Below are 21476 nucleotides of genomic sequence, written 5' to 3' on the forward strand. Positions count from 1 at the left end.
ACCCAGAGCTGATGCGCACTCAGTTGCCTCATGACTCTGGAGTTGTGGATTTGGCCCTAAAGAAGGCTAAGAGTTCTAGGGAACATGCTTCGGCGCCCCCGGGCAAGGACGCTAGAACCTTAGACTCCTTTGGGAGGAAGGCCTACCATTCCTCTATGCTCGTGTCCAAGATCCAGTCTTACCAGCTCTACACGAGCATACACATGCGGAATAATGTGCGGCAGTTGGCGGGCTTGGTTGATGCTCTTCCCCCTGAGCAAGCCAAGCCTTTTCAGGAGGTGGTCAGGCAGCTGAAGGCGTGCAGAAAATTCCTGGCCAGAGGAGTTTATGACACTTTTGATGTTGCGTCCAGGGCCGCTGCTCAAGGTGTGGTGATGCGCAGGCTCTCATGGCTGCGTGCCGCCGACCTGGAGAATAGAATCCAGCAGCGGATTGCGGACTCGCCTTGCCGTGCGGATAACATTTTTGGCGAAAAAGTCGAGCAGGTGGTAGAGTCTCTCCACCAGCGGGACACCGCATTCGACAAGTTCGCCCGCCGGCAGCCTTCAGCTTCTACCTCTACAGGTAGACGATTTTTCGGGGGAAGGAAGACTGTTCCCTATACTTCTGGCAAGCGTAGGTACAATCCTCCTTCCCGACAGCCTGCGGCCCAGGCTAAGCCCCAGCGCGCTCGCTCTCGTCAGCAGCGTGCGAATCAGCAAGGCCCCGCGGCTCCCCAGCAAAAGCAAGGGGCGAGCTTTTGACTGGCTCCAGCAGAGCATAGCCGACATCCAAGTGTCAGTGCCGGGCGACCTGCCTGTCGGAGGGAGGTTGAAAGTTTTTCACCAAAGGTGGCCTCTCATAACCTCCGATCAGTGGGTTCTCCAAATAGTCCGGCAAGGATACACCCTCAATTTGGCCTCACAACCTCCAAATTGTCCACCGGGAGCTCAGTCCTACAGCTTCCAGCACAAGCAGGTACTTGCAGAGGAACTCTCCGCCCTTCTCAGCGCCAATGCGGTCGAGCCCGTGCCATCCGGGCAAGAAGGGCTGGGGTTCTATTCCAGGTACTTCCTTGTGGAAAAGAAAACAGGGGGGATGCGTCCCATCCTAGACCTAAGGGCCCTGAACAAATATCTCGTAAAAGAAAAGTTCAGGATGCTTTCCCTGGGCACCCTTCTCCCCATGATTCAGCAAAACGATTGGCTATGCTCTCTGGACTTGAAGGATGCCTACACACACATCCCGATACTGCCAGCTCACAGACAGTATCTGCGATTTCAGCTGGGCGCACGCCACTTCCAGTACTGTGTGCTACCCTTTGGGCTCGCCTCTGCGCCCAGGGTGTTCACAAAGTGCCTAGCTGTGGTAGCAGCGGCGCTTCGCAGGCTGGGGGTGCACGTGTTCCCATATCTCGACGATTGGCTGGTGAAGAACACATCCGAGGCAGGAGCCCTGCAGTCCATGCAGATGACTATTCGCCTCCTGGAGCTACTGGGGTTTGTGATAAATTACCCAAAGTCCCATCTTCTCCCAGTGCAGAAACTCGAATTCATCGGAGCCCTGCTGGATTCTCGGACGGCTCGCGCCTATCTCCCAGAGGCGAGGGCCAACAACTTGTTGTCCCTCGTCTCGCGGGTGCGAGCGTCCCAGCAGATCACAGCTCGGCAGATGTTGAGATTGCTGGGCCACATGGCTTCCACAGTTCATGTGACTCCCATGGCCCGCCTTCACATGCGATCTGCTCAATGGACCCTAGCCTCCCAGTGGTATCAGGCCGCCGGGGGTCTAGAGGACGTGATCCACCTGTCCACGAGTTTTCTCGAATCCCTGTATTGGTGGACGATTTGCTCCAATTTGACTCTGGGACGTCCCTTCCAAATTCCTCAGCCTCAAAAAGTGCTGACCACGGATGCGTCTCTCCTGGGATGGGGAGCTCATGTCGATGGGCTTCACACCCAAGGAAGGTGGTCCCTCCAAGAAAGCGATCTACAGATCAATCTTCTGGAGTTGCGAGCGATCTGGAACGCTCTGAAGGCTTTCAGAGATCGGCTGTCCCACCAAATTATCCAAATTCAGACAGACAATCAGGTTGCCATGTACTATGTCAACAAGCAGGGGGGCACCGGATCTCGCCCCCTGTGTCAGGAAGCCGTCAGCATGTGGCTCTGGGCTCGCCGTCAAGGCATGGTGCTCCAAGCCACATATCTGGCAGGCGGTAAACAACAGTCTGGCCGACAGGTTGAGCAGGATTATGCAACCTCACGAGTGGTCGCTCAATTCCCGTGTGGTGCGACAGATCTTCCAGGCGTGGGGCACCCCCCTGGTGGATCTCTTCGCATCTCAAGTGAACCACAAGGTCCCTCAGTTCTGTTCCAGGCTTCAGGCCCACGGCAGACTGGCGTCGGACGCCTTCCTCCTGGATTGGGGGGAAGGTCTGCTGTATGCTTATCCTCCCATTCCTCTGGTGGGGAAGACTTTGTTGAAACTCAAGCAAGACCGAGGCACCATGATTCTGATTGCTCCCTTTTGGCCGCGTCAGATCTGGTTCCCTCTTCTTCTGGAGTTATCCTCCGAAGAACCGTGGAGATTGGAGTGTTTTCCGACCCTCATCACGCAGGACGAAGGGGCTCTTCTGCATCCCAACCTCCAGTCCCTGGCTCTCACGGCCTGGATGTTGAGGGCGTAGACTTTGCCTCTTTGGGTCTGCCAGAGGGTGTCTCCCGCATCTTGCTTGCTTCCAGGAAAGACTCCACTAAGAGAAGTTACTTCTTTCATTGGAGGAGGTTTGCCGTCTGGTGTGACAGCAAGGCCCTAGATCCTCGCTCTTGTCCTACACAGACCCTGCTTGAATACCTTCTCCACTTGTCTGAGTCTGGTCTGAAGACCAACTCCGTAAGGGTTCACCTTAGTGCAATCAGTGCATACCATTACCAAGTGGAAGGTAAGCCGATCTCAGGACAGCCTTTAGTTGTTCGCTTCATGAGAGGTTTGCTTTTGTCAAAGCCCCCTGTCAAGCCTCCTACAGTGTCATGGGATCTCAATGTCGTTCTCACCCAGCTGATGAAACCTCCTTTCGAGCCACTGAATTCCTGCCATCCGAAGTACTTGACCTGGAAGGTCATTTTCTTGGTGGCAGTTACCTCGGCTCGTAGAGTCAGTGAGCTTCAGGCCCTGGTAGCCCAGGCCCCTTACACCAAATTTCATCACAACAGAGTAGTCCTCCGCACTCACCCTAAGTTTCTGCCAAAGGTTGTGTCGGAGTTCCATCTGAACCAGTCAATTGTCTTGCCAACATTCTTTCCCCGTCCTCATTCCTGCCCTGCTGAACGTCAGCTGCACACATTGGACTGCAAGAGAGCATTGGCCTTCTATCTGGAGCGGACACAGCCCCACAGACAGTCCGCCCAATTGTTTGTTTCTTTTGATCCCAACAAGAGGGGAGTGGCTGTAGGGAAACGCACCATATCCAATTGGCTAGCAGATTGCATTTCCTTCACTTACGCCCAGGCTGGGCTGGCTCTTGAGGGTCATGTCACGGCTCATAATGTTAGAGCCATGGCAGCGTCGGTAGCCCACTTGAAGTCAGCCACCATGGAGGAAATTTGCAAAGCTGCGACGTGGTCATCTGTCCACACATTCACATCTCATTACTGCCTGCAGCAGGATACCCGACGTGACAGTCGGTTCGGGCAGTCAGTTCTTCAGAACCTGTTTGGGCTTTAGGATCCAACTCCACCCCCCGAGGGCCCTGTTTGTTCTGTTCCAGGCTACACTCTCAGTTAGTTGGTAAATTTTTTAGGTCAATCTCAGTTATGTCCTCGCCGTTGCGAGGCCCAATTGACCAATGTTGTTGTTTTGAGTGAGCCTGGGGGCTAGGGATACCCCATCAGTGAGAACAAGCAGCCTGCTTGTCCTCGGAGAAAGCGAATGCTACATACCTGTAGAAGGTATTCTCCGAGGACAGCAGGCTGATTGTTCTCACAAACCCGCCCGCCTCCCCTTTGGAGTTGTGTCTTCCCTTAAGAGTTTGTCTTGCTACATACTGGACTGGCCGGCTCGAGCCGGTTTCGGGCGGGAAGACTGCCGCGCATGCGCGGTGCGCGCGGGCGCGCGAGGGCTAGCAAAGGACTTTGCTAGTGAAGTTTCCGATTGGAGGGGCTGCCGTGGACGTCACCCCATCAGTGAGAACAATCAGCCTGCTGTCCTCGGAGAATACCTTCTACAGGTATGTAGCATTCGCTTTATCTCGAAAGCATTAGGAATCATGCCAGTTATCTAAGAGCTCTTTCCATACACTGTACAGCGTAAGAAGGAAGTGGGACAGAGCAAAGCTACTGTGCTACCTACTCCAATCCCTGAAGGCGCTACTTAAGAAGGTTGCTTAAACCAGGGCTCAACAAATCCTAAGTGCCAGGTCCACCATGGTGACTAGAAATTTGTTTCTGGTGCCTGAGATTGTTGTCCCCAATTTTTGTGGTTGACATCACCACTGCCAGAGCAGGAATTTCATCTTCTGTGCTTTGTGCATTCTGAGTCTGAGCTGCGCTGGAACTGTTGGGCTAATATCGGGTTTCTCAAGATCAGTATGAGAATTCTTGCAGCACATGACTCAGATTCATACACAACGCACATAGGAGAAAGTTCTTGCTGTCCAGGAGCAAGGTAAGGGGTAACAGCCATGAGGGTTAAAGGGAGAGGAGGAGAGAGGCGCTGGGACTATTGTGGCAGCTGACTAAATACGGAGGGTGTGGAGGGCAGCTAACTGACTTGCTAGGGTATAGTCTGGGGAGGGTGGAGGCAGCCAACTGGCTTACTGGGCTGTAGGTTGAGGGGAGGGGGTAGAAAGTGACTGCTTCCAGAGTGATGAGGCCTTGCTAAGGGTGGGCAATATAAGGGAGATGGGAGTCAGACTGACAGGAGATATGGGGGGTTGATTGCTGCAGTGTATTTTTTTTCCATTGGTGTTCAGAACTGTGTTCAGGACCTGATTTACTAAGCTTAATTTTCCTTTGGGCAAGGAAGAAGAAAATAGCCTTGGTAAATCGGACCCATAAAGGAGCTGGTATAGACTTCAGAGGAGGCAGTGGTGGTGGGTGAAGAGGGTTGAGAGAGGTCTCAACCAGGTTTTGGGGCTGGCTCCTAAATACAAAAAAATTTTGTCAAAGCCTGGCTTAAGCATTTCCAAAGAGTTAAATGCCAGATAAGTCTAAGAATGGAAAAGAAGAGAACTTTGGTTGGGGATTGCCTTATTTCCCTCCCCACCCACCCGCCCCCCCACCCCCCCCCCCCCCCCCCCCCCCCCAATGGGCCCAAAGTGATTCACATAATGGAGCTTTTGATTTTACTCCTAAGAAATGGAAGCATATATGCTCAATCACATGGAAGAGTAAAGGGTCAAAAATAGAAGTCATGGCCAACTTGCAGAGATATCAACTTCCAAGAAAAGCAGATAGGGAGAATGGTTAGTATGAAACATTGAGGATTTAGTGCATCTTAGTTATAATTGGGGTTAGTGTAAAATTTCTGAGCTTAGGCTATAGACTTTTCTGTTGTGGAGGAGGAGTGATCATCTTGCGCTGATCAAGTTTGTGCTGCTGCTGATAGTTAATACGTACCTCCCAGTTAAAACATTGTAGGCAGGGGAACAAGACAGACTGGTGTACAAAAATGGGCTTTATATGATAAGATTTACTAGGTTTCTATATGTGAGATTCATTAGCATACATTTTGTCCAAAAACCAGGACCAGAGGAGAATGTAGTGTCTTAATTCATTTTGATCATCCAGTGTTACTGTAGATACATCAGGTTTCTAGCTCTGTACAAAGATAAAACATGGAGTCCACCTTGTGAGGTTTGTGCATCATTCAAATGAAGCTTCTGAAATAACCAAAAATGTCCCCCACACCGCAGATTGTTTGAGGGACAGAATAGCCTCTGTGGTTTTATACAGGCAGCTTTCATCAGAATTCCTTTTGATCAGTGTTGATATGCAATTTCTATATTTACAGTTATCCATGTTGTACTTTCTCAGCTACTTTCTGATTGAATTTAAACTTTTTGCGCTAAGGATCAGTTGAACACATTGCTAGAATTAGATTAGTCAATTGACTGTTTTGATAAATCCTAATATTTTGACTTTCAGGTGTGGATAAATACGTCCGATATTATATTGGTTGGGTTAAGAGATTACCAGGTGGGTGCTTTCTATAACATTTATCATTTTAAATTATGATGTCTCATCTGTGTGTATAAAACTTTACTATACTATATAAAAAAAACTGAAGGAAATGAAAGATAATTTATATTCTAGATTAGTATTTGCTTTTCCTCCCTTTTGGCTTGAAAGTTGACAATGGGCTTTACCAGACATTTAATATCTACTATAATAAAACTCACCCTCAACGTTCTGAGGACAGTGACGTCAGTGAAGCCAAGCCTTGACTTCCTTCAAAAGGTTCGAAGGTTCGTGGTGGTGAAGCCACCAAAATCGCTCCGGGCCCCGCCCTCGAGGGCGGAGCAATGGCAGAACAACGAAGGGGTTGGCAGGGAGGGAGGCGGGGTCGGAAATCGCTCTGGGCCCCACCCTCGCGTCAAACGTCATGACGGGGGCGGAGCAATGGCAGAACATCGAAGGGGTTGGCCAGGGAGGGAGGGGAGGGGTGTTACCGACAAAAACCTTGCTAGCGCCCGTTTCATTTGCTCAGAAACGGGCCTCTTTTACTAGTCTTTAATTTTTCCTTGTTGGCTTTCGCTCCCGTTTGGATTGAATGTTGACAGTGGGCTTTACCAAATCCAGGAGAGAGTTTGAAAGATATTTCATGCTTTTGCTACATTTAATATTTTTAAATATTTTCTTGCTGGCTTTCCATCCTTTTTGGATTGAATGTTAACAATGGGCTTTACCAAACACCTATTAATAAGTTGTTGCTAAAAAATCACTAGTTAAACATAATATCCTAAGAACTACTACTACTAAACATTTCTAGAGCGCTACTAGGGTTACGCAGCGCTGAACATGAGAATTTACACAGGGTCAGACCAGGGTCCTTCAAGCGCAGTATGTTTCCAACAGTGTCAGTTCAAGTCACACATACCTGACAGGATCTCTTAAAATAGCAAGATTCCATTCTACTTATACCCATGAATAAGAAGTAGCTCCCCCCACCCCCAAAAAAGTATGCTTTTAGTAGTAGTTTATGGATTCGAACAGAGCTATTCTAACTGCTTTTACCGCATCCTCCAGCAACAAATTCAAGCTTAATTATGTGCTAAATTTTTAAGTTCATTTTAAGTGTTCTACTAGTGAACTTCCTGGCATGTCCCCTAGTCTTTGTACTTTTTGAAAGAATAAACAGTTGATATGCATTCTACCCATACCATTCCACTCAAGATTTTGTTAGATCTCGGTCGTCTCTTCTTGAAGCTGAAAAACCTTAACCTCTTTAGCTATTCCTCAGTCAGTCCATCCCCTTTGCTCTTCGCTGACCCTCTTCTGGTTTTGCTATATCTTTTTGAGATACAACAGTTGCAACAAGGAGAGAGAGAGACCTTAAGAATATTCTTATTTTATTTTCTGTTGTTTTCCAAATAATTTGTAACATAACATTTGCTCTTTTGCCTCTTTTGGCTGCTGGCACACAATGAGCAGAAGATTTCAATGTGTCGCCCACGGTGAAACTCGGATCTCTTTCCTAAGAGGTGACCTCTAAGTGAAACCTAGCTGCTGTTTGGGCTATTCTTTCCTATGTGGTTACCTTTTTGCACTTACTCAGGTGCAACTACAATTTGGGTAAGCACTTTCCATTCTCCGAGGACAAGCAGACCATGTTCTTGCATGTGGGTAACATCATTCACATCGCTGGAACAGAGCATTAAAAAAAGCTAATAACTGCTTTAAGAGCATGCACAACATCCCCACCGCTCATGCACGAGAGCCTGCCCGCCCACCTCAAGCATGCGAGACCATCAGTTTCTTCTCGGCAATTGTGAGGAGATGATGTGCTTTCTGTGGCTCCTCACACTGTCCAGTGTGTGAGGTGTGTTTTTTAGAGCATATAGTGCCTTCCTGGGGAGATTTTTTTTTTTTTTTTTTTTAAATCATCTTTCACCATATTTTTTGGTCCCTTTTCGGTTTAGATGGGTTTTTTTCCCCCCACACTTTTTAGGCCCTCTTAGGCCTGAGCTCCAATGGGCATTCGTCCCTAATTTTTTTGTGTGCTTTGCCCCTTTTTTTCTGGCACCATCGAGCCATTTGATTTGGCCATGACTGTTTTTCCCTTCCACTGTCATCGAAGGTTCCCAATGGCTTTAAGCACTGTACCTGGTGCAATAGGACCATCTCTGACAAAGATATTCCTGGTGTCTTGGGGCCTGAGCATATCCCTTCCAACTGTGTTGTGTCTTCATATGAAGACAATAACCCATCTGACCAGAGAGGCTGAACGAGAAACCTTTTGGAGCCTGGTCTGAGTCTCGACATCATCTAGAGTTGCATTACTACTACTACTACTATTTAGCATTTCTGTAGCGCTACAAGGTGTACGGAGCGCTGCACAAACATAGAAGAAAGACAGTCCCTGCTCAAAGAGCTTACAATCTAATAGACAAAAAATAAAGTAAGCAAATCAAATCGGTCCATATGGTTGCTATGCCTATTTCTAACACTGGGAATGGATATGCATCAGGTGGGTCTCCATCTGCCTCGATGCCGACTGCTATGCAGGGCCCCCACAACCTGTCTGAATCGGACCCATTCTCATTGGCACAGAGGATGACCAGCATTGGGCAAAGGCCAAACGGCATCAGCATTGATTTCCCCTTTGACACATGGTGCCGAAAGCTCTAGGTTGCCAAAGGAACCCCCGTCCTCGAGAAGCATTGGTGCCAGGAGGACCACTTCCATATAAGAAGTGTTGATGCACAGGTCTCCATGCAGCCAGGACCTTGCACCCATTTCGAACCTAGCAGTTCAGCAGCCTGTCTTTGACCTGACGCCCCAGCCTTTCCTGATGGTCTGTCTCAGTGAGCACATCTGGGTCATGTTCCATGAGCAGTTAGCAAGGCTTTTACAACAGACTGGATCAGTTTCTGCAGTGCTTGTGCCTGCTGCCCCACAAAGACCCTCGACCTGCAGTGAGGACTGATGCAAGTGTCATGTGCGGCTTTGGTATCAACAGCCTCCCATGCTGGCATCCCTTTGACGTTGGTGGAGGAAGTTTCGCCAGAGTCAAGGATGGAGCCGACACCTCGAAGCCCAGCTTGAGGGCGTGGGTCCTTTGTATCGAGGCAGGCTCAGTCTCTGGTCTCCCATGAGGAGTTCTTAACTGTCACCAATAAGGAGCACTCCTGTGAGTCTGAGGATACAAGATACTTCTCAGAGGGGGAGTCCAAGGGTATCCCACCTGTCTCCTCCTTTCCTGATGAAAGAAGAAAATCTGAACCTGAGAGCCTTTCCTTTCTATCTTTTGTCGGGGAAATGGCGGCTGCCATTCCTGTTCATTTAGAGATGAGGACGAGCCCAGGGCTGAGATGTTCAAGGTCCTGTACTACGATTCCCCTCCTAGAGGTTGTTTTTGTACTTGGGGCAATGGAGGTTTAAGTGACTTGCCCAGAGTCACAAGGAACTGCAGTGTGAATTAAACCCAGTTCTCCAGTTTCTCTGCACAGTGCACTAACCATTAGGCAACTCTGTCACTCCCCTTCATTCATATCCTTTCTCCTTTTTGAAAGATGTTTTTTTGGCTATAATAGCCTCTTTCACCTTATGTTTTAACCCTGCCAGCTGTTTGACCTTCCTTCTACCTTTAATATTTTTGATCTGGATTTCTGATAAGGTATTTTTAAACAGTATCCATGCCAAATGTAAATTCTTAACTTCTGCAACTGCTCCTATTCCCCCCCACCCCCCCACACTTTTTTTTTTATCAGTTTCCTTTTTGAAAGTTATTTTTGGGAAGTGAGAGCATTGCACCCGTAATCCTTTTCTGGTGCTTGCTTTTCCAGTCTGAGTATAATAGTCTGCAGTAATCATTTTATACCTATAATGTGCTTAAAACTATATAACCAGTGAAACATTCCTGAAATTGTTTATTTTTTCTAGAAGATGTTCTAAAAAACTAAAAAAAAAAAAAAAAGTTAATATTAATACATTCTTGAAATAGTAGCAAGTATGAATCTGTATTTGGAGAGCATGAAATTCTTTCAATTTTTCTTTAAACAGTTGTAAAGCAATATACAAAATTGTGCTTTGGGGAGGGGGAAATGTGTAAGAGTAGTAAATTGAGTATAATTTCTTGGTGTGGAGCAGTTCATTCAGATACATTATTTGTGCTAGGATAACAAAGCTGACGTCATTCTAAAATACAATGCAGATGAAGCCAGAAGTCTAAAAGCCTATGGAGAACTTCCAGAGCATGGTAAGAGCAGTTTGGTTATGCATGAGATTTCTGAGTGCCAGTGACCAGAAAGCATTTTCACCTTTACACTGTCATTTCTTTATAGCTAAAATCAATGAAACGGACACATTTGGCCCTGGTGATGATGATGAAATCCAGTTTGATGATATTGGGGATGATGATGAAGATATTGATGATGTAAGTAGGAATAACATGAGTACTTTATCTCTAGAAATCTGAGCAACCTCATTTCTTAATTCAAAAATTAGTTGGATTGTAACTGGATCCCAACTGGAATAGACTCCCTGAGCCGGTACGTCAGGCTCAGTCTCTGGCTGTCTTCAAGTCTAGGCTTAAAGCCCACCTCTTTGCTACTGCTTTCGACTCCTAACCATGACTCTCTTACTCAACACCCTCACTTATCACCCCTACCACTGCAATTTCCCCACCCCTAGCTGTCTGTTCGTCTGTCCAATTTAGATTGTAAGCTCTGTTGAGCAGGGACTGTATTTTCATGTTCATTTGTACAGCGCTGCGTAAGTCTAGTAGCGCTATAGAAATGTTTAATAGTAGTAGTATGAGCCAAGTATAGGACAGTCAAGCCATTGTGACATCACTGATAAGGTTGGCTCTTAGGCATTGGTGGACTGAGGCATTATGACATCACAATGTCAGCTCTGGTTAAATCACCGCAGTTCCTCAGTACCTTTCCGCTCTCATCTCTCCCTACACTCCTCCCCGTGAACTCCGTTCGCTGGGTAAATGTCTCCTGTCGTCCCCCTTCTCCCCCACTGCTAACTCCCGGCTCCATTCCTTCTATCTCGCTGCTCCCTATGCCTGGAATAGACTCCCTGAGCCAGTACGTCAGGCTCAGTCTCTGGCTGTCTTCAAGTCTAGGCTTAAAGCCCACCTCTTTGCTACTGCTTTCGACTCCTAACCATGACTCTCTTACTCAACACCCTCACTTATCACCCCTACCACTGCAATTTCCCCCACCCCTAGCTGTCTGTTCATCTCTCCAATTTAGAGTGTAAGCTCTGTTGAGCAGGGACTGTCTTTTTCATGTTCATTTGTACAGCGCTGCGTAAGTCTAGTAGCGCTATAGAAATGTTTAATAGTAGTAGGTTTATTTTTTCAAACATCTTTGTTTATACCCTACACTGTCTAGTAAAGTGTTCTATTACATATTGTGTTGACATTGTAAGTAGTATACTATGCCATACTTTGTATTGTTTGAATATTTTTACTGCTGTAATTGTCTATTGCTTTGATTTATTCTTACGGTACACCACCTTGAGTGAATTCTTTCAAAGAGGCAGTAAATAAATCCTAATACATAAATAGTGTATTGAGATAATGGCGACTGATCCTTATGTGATGTTGTCGACCAATCTGCTCTCTGGTTCTTTACTGCTTTAGTAGTGTATTGTTTATCTCTAGATCTTTGAAGAAGGAACAATAGTTAAAACATGGTTTGAGACGATGAATGTGCAGATTTCTAGAGTGAAAACTATCACCATCTTCCCCACATTTTGACCTTTTTCTTATCGGTGCTTTCTGCATTAGTCCTCCAAATTTCTCTGTTTCTTCTACTGATAGGCACATTGTCCTCCTTCCTCTATTTATCTTGTACTTAATCCAACTACCACCGCCACTGTACACCGCCTTGAGTGAATTCCTTCAAAAAGGCGGTAAATAAATCCTAATAAAAAATACCAGACCGTTTCCCAGAGCTTATAACCAAGATAGTGACAAAGGTCAAGCAAGATTTTTAGTTAATGTTCATAAAGTTTCCAGAGGAAAATTGAGGGGTACTGCTGCTGAGTAGGAATCAGTATTAAGTAGTCATGCAGAATGGTTCTCTAGGACTGCAGGCTAATTCATTTTCTTTTGTTCAAATAATTCTTAAAAGTAATGAGAGAAGGGAAGGGTGGAAGGTGACTACACTTGGCTTTACTTGTGCCTGCCACCTAAGAGGGGATGGTTTTATTTAGCATTACAAAGTATGTATCCCACAAAGATATTCTTCTTGCCAACATAAACCAAATCATTAGTAATTTCTCCTAGATATTATCACTCATGTAAGCGTAGTAGTTGTCAAGTGAAGCTTTAATTTGATACTTTTTTTAATATATCCAAAATGTACTCTAAACTTGGTTTATATATTTTTTCTTTACAGATCTGACGAGTGAAGATTAATCCCATTCCAGTTTCACAATTATTCTACAATATACTGAGTGAACTCTTCCCACTGAAGACACTTTGTGCCCAATAAAATGATTTTCAATATTTGTTTTAATGTATTTATATTTGTGTAGAGGCTGGGATTGATTGTCTAGAAAATGAAAGCATCACATTCATTGTCATCTGGGCTATTTGTTTAATTTAGTTTACACACATGGGTGTAAGACATAACTACATTTACTGTAAAACATTATGATGACATTTCATCCCTACAATTTCTGTAGACTGTTTTAAAATAAAAATTGAGTTTCTGGTAAATTACGGATATTCGATTCAAATATTTTGTTCAGTTCTATGTCCCGTCCTTAGATATGTCTCTGGGAATTCTTTCCCTTAGCTAGCTCACAGAGATCAATACTCCAGATAACAAGGATTTGCAGTTAAATTAGTAATATTGTGTTTTTCATGTTTAGTAGTATGGGAATATTTTTCTACACATTTTGATACAAAACATGCATTGTTTCAAAAAGATTGTACATCTTGCCACCAAGATGGCAAGGTCTCCAATCAGTAGCAATTTTCTGTCAATTCATATTGCTGTTATCCTGTATAGAGTAATTGCAAAAGTTCAACACTGGGTGGTGCTCAAATTACTGAATATTTCATTCATACATTCAACACTTGTTGCTGTGTAGACGGTTTTGGGGATTTGGGGAGATTTTTTTTTCCTGATTTAAAAGTGAATAGCTAATTAACATGTGATGTGTTGCGTGTATATCTTGAATGATATTTTTACATTATGGAAAGGCTCCTATGAATAGTAGCTTTACAGTATGCCATCAAGGACGTTCACACTGTGTTAAACTAGCAAAAAAAAATTGTATTTACTGTGGAAATAATTCTGTATTGTATTTCATATAGGTATGTTGGAATTGGATAATGATGGCGCATCCTCCAATCCAGAGGCCTTCTTTGACTTACAAATTAGATCCTCCTAGCTTGACAGAAGGATCTTGATCTCGTGATTAAAAAAAAAAAAAAGGAGAAATGCTTCTGTATTTTTGGTGCTCAAATGCCAAATCTGATATTTTTCCATTTCTTCTATTTGCAGTTTCTCTAGTATCCATATAGTCTTCAGAGGCATTACTGAGATGTTCTGTTTGTGTTGGATATCTGAGTTAGATCTGATGAGGGAAGTGTACATTTAAAGATAATGCTTGTTTTTATGCTAATAACATTTTAAAATCTTCCTCATGGTGTGAAGGTAACTCAGTTAAATGAACTGTGTGGTACGGTTTGGTAATTGGATGTGTAAACTTTAAAAATTACACTGTGTAAATGGGAGAAATAGCTAAAATTCATGTAGGACGTTCTAAAGAGTAATTTTTGTTCAGAGATAAGCTGAGAAGTAAAATAGATAATGAAAAATATCCTTCATAATGGAAGAAGCATGACTATGAAGCTTAATAAAAACAGATGTCATACATATATCCATATGTTTTACTTGTTTGTCTTTTTTACTTTAACATATTTTGCTAAAATAAAATGACTGTGTACCCAGCTTGTTAGATATACAGTTGGATGTGAAAGTTGGAACCCTTGGTCAAATTGTATGTTTCAATGAAACCTGAAGGGAACTGAAGCTGACACAATCTCTACATTGTACAAAGTTAAGCACAGCATTTTTCTGAAATTTTTAATTCATAATTACTATTTATTGGCTGATTTATAAAGATTAAAAATAAAAGTGAATATGGCTTGTGCAAAAGCTTGGATACTTTCCAGTTGATTCATTAGTACTCTTTGTTTAAGATGTTAATAAGATCCAAAAAGGTTTACTTGTTTCAGTAATAAAGGATCTAGAAAAATCTTTTCGTGATAATCTTTCATTAAAGGGTCCTTTTACTAAGGTGGGCTGTGCTAGTGTAGGCGCATGTTTTGGGTGTGCGCAGATCCATTTTTCAGCGCACCTGTAAAAAGGGCTCTCTTTTATTTTTTGCCAAAAATGGATCTGCGGCAAAATAAAAATTTGCGCGTGTCCATTTTGGGTCTCAGACCTTAACGCCAGCCATTGACTTAGCGGTAAGGTCTCTCACATTAACCGTGCAGTAATTGCCTACGCATGTCAAGTCGGAGTTAACTCCCAATTTTCACCATGTACCAGAGAATAAAATATATTTTCTGGCGTTCATAGCAGACACGTCAAAAATGAAATTACCGCACAGGCCATGCGGTAGCCAGGTGGTAACTCCAAATTTATGCACATTGGGCACACGTAGGTACCTACGCAGCTTTGTAAAAGGGCTCCTAAGCCAGGACCCCGATTTTTGCATGTTTAAGGTTAGGGAACTCTTACATCCCAACATCAGGTCTCCAGCCCTCACTGCCTGGTGTTAAGAAGGTCATATTTTGTTCAACATCTAATTCTTCTGGCTTCTTGGAGAAATTTCAGAAGAGGTCTTTGGTTTTAAGTGAGAGAAACTTGCCATTTGGGGTGATGGGTCCTAAATTCCCCTTTCCTATCCCACACAAGCTGCTTGAATACCTTCCCCATTTATTAGGTTTGAAAACCTACTCCATTAGGGTGCAACTGGTCCATATTACCATGTAGAAAGTAAACCATCTCTCTACAGCCTGTTCATTTTAAGCCAGGCTTGCATCTTTTGATGGCTTCCTGCCATTTTTTTTTTTTTTTTTTGGGGGGGGGGGGGGGGGGGGGGGGTACTGATGGTACTGATCCAGAGGAGGAAAGCTCCTATTGAACTAGAAGAATCTTGTGATCTGAAGTAGCTGACCAAGAAATTATTTTTGGTGGTCATGTCAGCATGTGGAGGCAGACACTGATCCACCCTACTCCAGTTTTTTTTTTTTTTATGGGGGTGCATCTTAAGTTCTGCCTAAATGTGGTTTGCGCGCCACCTTAACCAGTCAATCATCATTCTAACATTTTTCCCCAAGCCACATATCCTCTGAGGTTTAGACTGTAACTCCATCCTTTGAAGTCTCTTCTTATTTCCAGGTTGCCTTCATTTGTTGTTGTCCATTGGTTATGTTTTATTCATTTCCCCCTTTATTTTAAGGCAGCTTGTATCTAGGGATTTTCTTGCATGAGGACTATATATCCTGCTTGTTCTCGGAGCAAGTCAAGCTGCTTGCCAGTAACAGGTGTGCTCAGAGGACAAGCAGGACAGTGTGTTCTCACAAATGGGAGTTGACATCAGACGGATCCTTGGTGCGGATGCTACTCAATTCTATCTCGTAAGAAGCCTTTTGCAGCATCACACTGCACATGTGCAGGTGTCTTCCCACCCAGCATGAGTACGTGGGACCAGCAATCTTGTTTTCCAAGGAGCAGAGAGGTTGTGTCTGCAAGCTGTCCTCACCATATGTTGGCTTTATTGGTTTTTTTCTCCTGCCAGTTGGTGTCGTCTAGTTTAAAGCTTTATATGGAACTGAGATAAAGTCATGCAATGACACAAATGCAAGAACCCCTTCATGTGTTGCATTGCTCTGGAAAGCATGGAGCTGTGACAGCTTGTTTATATTCGCTCTGGGTGTAATCCAAGCATGACGGATGCCTTATGCTGTCCTGAGAGCATGTTCTCATCTTCACTTTCCTTGAAGATTGCAAATTTCTCATAATTTAAAAACATCTTGTAGTAGTGCAAATGCCTTTCTTTGCTGTGCCATTAGGTGTGAACTGTGGCATCTTGTTTGCAGTATAGGCATGTAGAGCAGCTGTTAAATAAGTACATAAGTATTGCCATACTGGGAAAGACCAAAGGTCCATCGAGCCCAGCATCCAGTTTCCAACAGTGGCCAATCCAGGTCACAAATACCTGGCAAGATCCCAAAAAATGTACAAAACATTTTATACTGCTTATCCCAGAAATAGTGGATTTTCCCCAAGTCCATTTAATAACGGTCTCTGGACTTTTCCTTTAGGAAGCTGTCCAAACCTTTTTTTAAACTCCGCTAAGCTAACCACCTTTACCAGTATAGCCAGAGGGTGGTGGATGCTTGGAATGCTCTCCCACGGGAGGTGGTGGAGAGGAAAACGGTAACGGAATTCAAACGCGGGGGATAAACATAAAGGAATCCTGTTCCGAGGGAATGGATCCTCAGAAGCTTAGCCGAGATTGGGTGGCAGGGCTGCTGGTTGGGAGGCGGGGATAGTGCTGGGCAGACTTATACGGTCTGTGCCCTGAAAATGACAGATACAAATCAAGGTAAGGTACACACAAAAAGTAGCACATATGAGTTTATCTTGTTGGGCAGACTGGATGGACCGTGCAGGTGTTTTTTTGCTGTCATTTACTATGTTTACCACATTCTCTGGCAACGAATTCCAGAGTTTAATTACACATTGAATGAAGAAAACGTTTCTCCGATTTGTTTTAAATTTACTACATTGTAGCTTCATCGCATGCCCCCTAGTCCTAGTATTTTTGGAAAGCGTGAACAGACACTTCACATCTACCCGTTCAACTCCTCATTATTTTATTAGACCTCTATCATATCTCCCCTCAGCCGCCTTTTCTCCAAGCTGAAGAGCCCTAACCACTTTAGCGTTTCCTCATAGGGAAGTCGTCCCATCCCCTTTATCATTTTCGTTGGCCTTTTCTGCACCTTTTCTAATTCCACTATATCTTTTTTGAGATGTGGCGACCAGAATTGAACACAATATTTGAGGTACGGTCGCACCATGGAGCGATACAAAGGCATTTATAACATCCTCATTTTTGTTTTCCATTCCTTTCCTAATAATACCTAACATTCTATTTGCTTTCTTAGCCACAGCAGCACACTGAGCATAATCTTTAATATCAATCTTAGCAGAGTAAAACAAAACAATACATCATAATAAAAAGCAACTCCAAGTCAGAGTGATCAAAAGCTTGCATAAATATACTTTTCAATTTCTTCTGAAAGAGGGAATAATTTGATTTCCACAAATAGGGAGCCTTTAAAATAATAGCCAAATGGGCTACCTGCACTAGAGGAACCCATTTTGCAGGGGTTCTTAAGCTGTGTTCTGTGGATGGGGAAAAAACGTACAATTTTATTTTCCCTTACCTCTGACTGAAATTTAGCTTTTCATCCAATAATGAATATAGGCTAGAATTTAATTTATGGCCTCTAGACTCCAAAACAGTTTAACTTCAATAAACCTCACCATCTAAAATGATTATACCCTAAAACAGCAACACCAGAATACATTTACTTATAAATTACCTTGTTCACTGAAAATGTGTAGTTGATAGTGGTCAATGCATGTTTGTTTTTTTAAATATTCTGATAACTGTATTTGAGCATAATCATTTGTAATATAATCTATATGTATATTATTTTTTTGTATTCTGAGAAGGGGTTCTTAACTTTCACCAGACTCTCTAAGGGGTCCATGGCACAAAAAATGTTAAGAACTCCTGCCATAACATTTTTCCCACTAGATCTAACAGAGTGTATAGTCTGTGGACTAATCGATAAGTTTGCTAAATAAGATGGAGAGCCATGATACAGAACAAAATTGCAAATTTTAAATAGATGAATCTCTTCACCAAGGCATTTAATAAAACCCAATCAATCGATGGGGGAAAAAATAATCTTGACAAAAATAGAAAGCCAAGGCAATGCTCAGGAACCAGAGAAACGTTCTCGAGATACACAATGTGCAACCAACCCAGCTGCAATCCTTGAAGTGAACTACCCAGTAATCCACACAAGTGGGGTCTGCAGTAGTCCTACTAACAAAGAATCATAGAACTATATGAAAATCTGCAAAGGATTTATAGTGAATCCTCCTATCCAACTGCTATTAAAAAATTCTCACCACTTCCTTAATGTAAGGTTTAAACGTTAACTCAGAGTCCAACAAAACTCCAAGACTCTGTACTTCAGTCCAAACAGAAATTTCACAATCATCTATTTTAACAACAGTATGCTCTGGAAGCAAAGGTTGACTAACCCACAGAATCTCAGTCTTTGCAAGATTTGAGACTAAGAGATGTAGTTATTAATGGGAGCTAATGTTAAGACATATGATTTTAGACTATAAATGTATATACGAGGTAATCTCTTTAACCAAATTAATGTCAATCTAGAAAATTAGGAGATTCACAATAATATGCATCAAAAGGTCTGACTGAAGAACAGAGGAAAGGCCTCGAGAAGCCCCCAGCATATCTACAAACTTCGGGGGCTGGGCTTCTTCATCATTGTCCAGAAAACCTCTGTGTGTGTGTTACTAATTTCTAGTATTTTTTTCAATTATATTCCTTTACTTTTGTCTTTCGTTTTCTAATAAATCGCTTAATACATTCAAATCAACACCAGACATTACTTAGCTTTATCAGATGTCTAGGCATGCGAATCCTTCTTACACTCTGACCACAACCAACGATGGCCGCCGTTTCGAAGACCTGCCTCAGGGTTCAGTGGTCTGTGTATGATCTCCGCAATGCATAGTGATTTTTCGAATCTAGCCCGTTATAAACCATAAAATTATATTGCTCTGTTTATCACCCTCCTCTCACCTATACACCCCCATCCTGTTAGACTATCACTGAAATGCTTGGATGTTTCACTTATATATACTGTAATCTACCACATTTGCTTATTTCCGATCTGAAGAAGAAGGGCAACCTTCGAAAGCTAATCAAGAAATGTATTAAGTTATGTCCATTAAAAAAGGTATCATCTTCTTTTCTTTTCCATGTTTTATTTTGTTTGATTTCTATTGATTGTATAATTCTAGTAATGTGTTGGTGAAAGTCTAATTGATCTTCAAGAATACGGGCTTCACACAGATCTTTCTGGTGCCTAAGTTTAGGTATCATCTACAGAATCCGGCCCTATGTGCACACTTCTGATGACATTCATACCGGAACAAAAAACTAAAAAACATGAAAATTTTCTGGCTGCCCATTCCTATTGGGTAACCTTTCCAAAAACATATAACTGCTTGAATACAAATGTTTCCAAATTGTCTAAAGGAAATTTTTTTGACTACAGTCACCTTCAAACCTTCTGACAACTTTATGTTGATTTCTTACAAACTGTTGCCAGTTCAGATGGGCAGGTAAGCAACATTCTTTAGTGATGAATAAACTTCTCTCCCAGCACAAAACACGAGATTTTTGCCTGAGAAGAATGACACAAAACCAGATGAGTTAAGACATGCATTGAACAGCACGCTCTGCAGAACTGTCTGTTTTCTTCATGGGTAACTAATTCAACACATTAGCATTTACAAGAGGTTGCATGTTCAGGCTAAAGTGAAAAATAATTACTTATAATTAATTGGGTAACATTCTGGGGAAGGGGGAGCCTATTCCGAAAGGATGGGCTCCACCTTAACCAGGATGGGACCAGGCTGCTGGCATCAGCATTTAAAAAGGAGATAGAGCAGATTTTAAACTAGAAATGGGGGGAAGGCTGACAGACGCTCAAAACCGCATGGTTTGGGATAAGGTATCTTTCAAAGATATCACCAAAACAGGGACGATAGGGTATCCTGATAGTGAGGTTGCAAAAGAGACCGTAGTAGATCAGGTGTCAAATAAAAATAAAAAATCAGACAAAAGATTGCAAATTAATACTGTCAAGTACTAAGCATGATGTAAATAGGAATAACAAACATAGTTTGAAATGTCTAAATGCGAATGCCAGGAGCCTAAGAAATAAGAAGGGAGTTAGAATATATTGCACTAAATGAAAAATTAGATATAATAGGCATCTCTGAGACCTGGTGGAAGGAGGATAACCAGTGGGACACTGTCATACTGGGGTACAAATTATATCATAGTAATAGGGTGGATCGAATTGGTGGAGGGGTAGCATTGTATATTAATGAGAGCCTTGAATCAAATAGATTGAAATTTCTGCAGGAAACAAAACACTTCTTGGAATCATTGTGGATTGAAATTCCATGTGTAAAGGGGAAAAGGATAGTGATAGGAGTGCACTACCATCCGCCTGGCCAGGATGAACAGATGGATGCAGAAATGTTAAAGGAAATTAGGAACGCAAACAAACTGGGCAAACTGGGCAACACAATAATAATGGGTGATTTCAATTACCCCGATATTGACTGGGTAAATGTAACATCGGGGCACGCTAGGGAGGTAAACTTCCTTGATGAAATCAAGGACAGCTTTATGGAGCAGCTGGTACAGGAGCCGACGAGAGAAGGAAAAATTCTAGACCTAGTCCTTAGTGGAGCGCATGATCTGGTAGGGAGATAATGGTGCTGGGGCTGCTTGATAACAGTGATCAAAAATATTATCGAATTTGATACTAGCCTTGAAGTAAGTATTCATAGGAAATCAAATGTGTTAGCGTTTAACTTTAAAAAAGGAGACTATGATAAAATGAGAAGAACGATGAAAAAAAAACTTAGAGGAGCAGCTGCGAGGGTCAAAAGTTTACATCAGGCGTGGATGCTGTTCAAAAACACCATCCTGGAAGCCCAGGCCAAATATATTCCGTGTATTAAAAAAGGATGACAAAAGACCAAACAACAACCGGCATGGTTAAAAAGTGAGGTGAAAGAAGCTATTAGAGCTAAAAGAAAATCCTTCAGAAAATGGAAGAAGGAACCGACTGAAAATAATAAGAAATGGCATAAGGAATGTCAAGTCAAATGCAAAGTGCTGATAAGGAAGGCTAAGAGGGACTTTGAAAAAAAGATTGCGTTGGAGGCAAAAACACATAGTAAAAATTTTTTTTTAGGTATATTAAAAGCAGGAAAGCGGCAAAAGGATCAGTTGGACCGCTAGATGACCGAGGAGTAAAAGGGGCGATCAGGGAAGACAAAGTCGTAGCAGAGAGATTAATTCTTTGCTTCAGTCTTCACCAAGGAAAATTTGGGTGGGATACCGGTGCCAGAAATGGTATTCGAAGCTGACGAGTCG

The 21476-nt window shown here is 43.1% G+C and overlaps 1 protein-coding gene across 1 annotated transcript in view; it reads left to right on the forward strand.

Annotated features, from left to right (window-relative positions):
• The window catches only part of EIF1AX (eukaryotic translation initiation factor 1A X-linked), a 35193-nt gene extending 21142 nt beyond the window's left edge, over positions 1 to 14051 (forward strand). The window contains exons 4-7 of the mRNA XM_030202263.1: positions 6126 to 6176; positions 10317 to 10398; positions 10484 to 10575; positions 12557 to 14051. Coding sequence (XP_030058123.1) covers positions 6126 to 6176; positions 10317 to 10398; positions 10484 to 10575; positions 12557 to 12562 — 231 coding nt within the window. The 3' untranslated portion in view covers positions 12563 to 14051. The remainder of the gene's footprint in view (positions 1 to 6125; positions 6177 to 10316; positions 10399 to 10483; positions 10576 to 12556) is intronic.
• The last annotated feature ends 7425 nt before the right edge of the window (positions 14052 to 21476 follow it).

The sequence above is a fragment of the Microcaecilia unicolor genome, chromosome 4 (assembly GCF_901765095.1).
Source record: "Microcaecilia unicolor chromosome 4, aMicUni1.1, whole genome shotgun sequence".
Classification (NCBI taxonomy): Eukaryota; Metazoa; Chordata; class Amphibia; order Gymnophiona; family Siphonopidae; genus Microcaecilia; species Microcaecilia unicolor.